Raw genomic sequence first — 1668 nt, forward strand, 5'->3', positions numbered from 1 at the left:
CCGGTGGCGGGGACCGGGCACAGGCGGGGGCCGCCCAGGTCTGGAGGCACGACGGGGACACGGGGACGGGGCATCAGAGCAGGGAGACCCGGGAGATACTAAACAAACCGAGCGTGTCCCCCACCCATGCCCACGCTTCACACCTATCTGTACCCAAGTTTTCACTCAGTCGCACGTTTAATGAGCGCCTACTGTGTGCTAAGCACGTTTCTAGGCCCTGGGGACACAGCAGTGAGCTAGACAAACATCCCTGTTCTGTAGAAAGCAAGTAAGCATCCTTCCAAACGATACCTACGGCAATGATAATAATAACGGAATAAACGGATGAGGCGCTACTTAGCCTCTGGTTGCCAGGGAAGCTTTCCTGTGTAGGGGACTTTCCTGTGGAGGGGAGCCCTGGCCCGGCGTGGTGGTTCGCGCCTGTAATCTCAACATTTTGAGAGGCCGAGGCGGGTGGATCGCTAGAGCTTAGGAGTTCAAGACAAACCTGGGCAACAAAGGGAGACTTCATCTCAAAAAAAAAAAAAAGAAAGAAAGAAAGAAATAGCTGTGCATAATAGTGAGCGTCTGTAGTCTCAGCTACTCAGGAGGCTGAGGTGGGAGGATCACTTGAGCCAGGGAGGCAGAGGTTGCAGTGAGCTGAGATCGCACCACTGCACTCCAAACTGGGTGACAGAGTGAGACCCTGTCTCAAAAAAAAAAAAAAAAAGTAGGTTGGCCTGGGGGAAGCCCTGCAGGATGAGGAGGAAGCAGCTGGGAAAAGGTTTCTAGGAGAAAACAGCCCATGGAAATACCCTGCGGTAGGAGGAAGGAGGGTCAGCTGGAGTCACAGCCAGGTGGAGACCAGGGTGTCCCGAGCAGAGTAAAGGAAGGCAGAGGGAAGAGGAATGGAGGCACAGGGGTCACACTTTCCTGGTTTGAGGGCTACCTGGGGAGGCGGGTTGTAGTCCACTTGTGATTAGTGCCATAGGTGGGAGTTTTTTTGTTTTGATTTTTTCTTTGAGACGGAGTCTCGCTCTGTTGCCTAGACTGGCGTGCTATAGTGCTATCTCAGCTCATTGCAACCTCTGCCTCCCAGGTTCAAGGAATTCTCCTGCCTCAGCCTCCTGAGTAGCTGGAACTACAGGCGTGCGCTACCATGCCTGGCTAATTTTAGTATTTTTAGTAGAGACAGGGTTTCACCGTGTTGCCCAGGCTGGTCTCGAACTCCTGATCTCAAGTGATCCCCCGACCAAGGCCTCCCAAAGTGCTGGGATTACAGGCATGAGCCACCGCACCCGGCCGTGATTGATACCATAGGTGGTTTAAAGCAGGCTCATGACATTGGAGAGGACCCTCTGGTCACTGTAGGGCTGCGTCCACACACACAGGCATCAAGCGTTTTTCTCTGTGCATGCGCACACACACATATCTCTTTTTGCACACTCACCAGGCAGGTTCTGATTCAGGGCAAACTTGGCCATGTTTCCTGCAGCAGCTGTCAGAGGCACCCTGCAAAAGGGGTGAGGGTGGGGCTGGGTGCTGTCCCTCTGGCTGGAGTCTCTGGGGCCTGCCTTTGAGTCTAAGTAAACAGGACCCAAGAGCTCTCCTCCACCACCAACCTCCCTCCACACATGCCCTCTCTTTCCTCTTCCCTCAAGAGACCTTGAAACTTTTTTTTTTTTTTTT

The 1668-nt window shown here is 53.4% G+C and overlaps 1 protein-coding gene across 1 annotated transcript in view; it reads right to left on the minus strand.

The window, feature by feature from the left end:
• KANK3 (KN motif and ankyrin repeat domains 3) overlaps positions 1-1463 on the minus strand; it is a 15468-nt gene extending 14005 nt beyond the window's left edge. Inside the window, exon 1 of the mRNA XM_011928102.1 lies at positions 1430-1463. Coding sequence (XP_011783492.1) covers positions 1430-1463 — 34 coding nt within the window. The remainder of the gene's footprint in view (positions 1-1429) is intronic.
• Positions 1464-1668: the final 205 nt, after the last annotated feature.

Source organism: Colobus angolensis, unplaced genomic scaffold (genome assembly GCF_000951035.1).
Source record: "Colobus angolensis palliatus isolate OR3802 unplaced genomic scaffold, Cang.pa_1.0 Scaffold769, whole genome shotgun sequence".
In the NCBI taxonomy this organism is placed as follows: Eukaryota; Metazoa; Chordata; class Mammalia; order Primates; family Cercopithecidae; genus Colobus; species Colobus angolensis.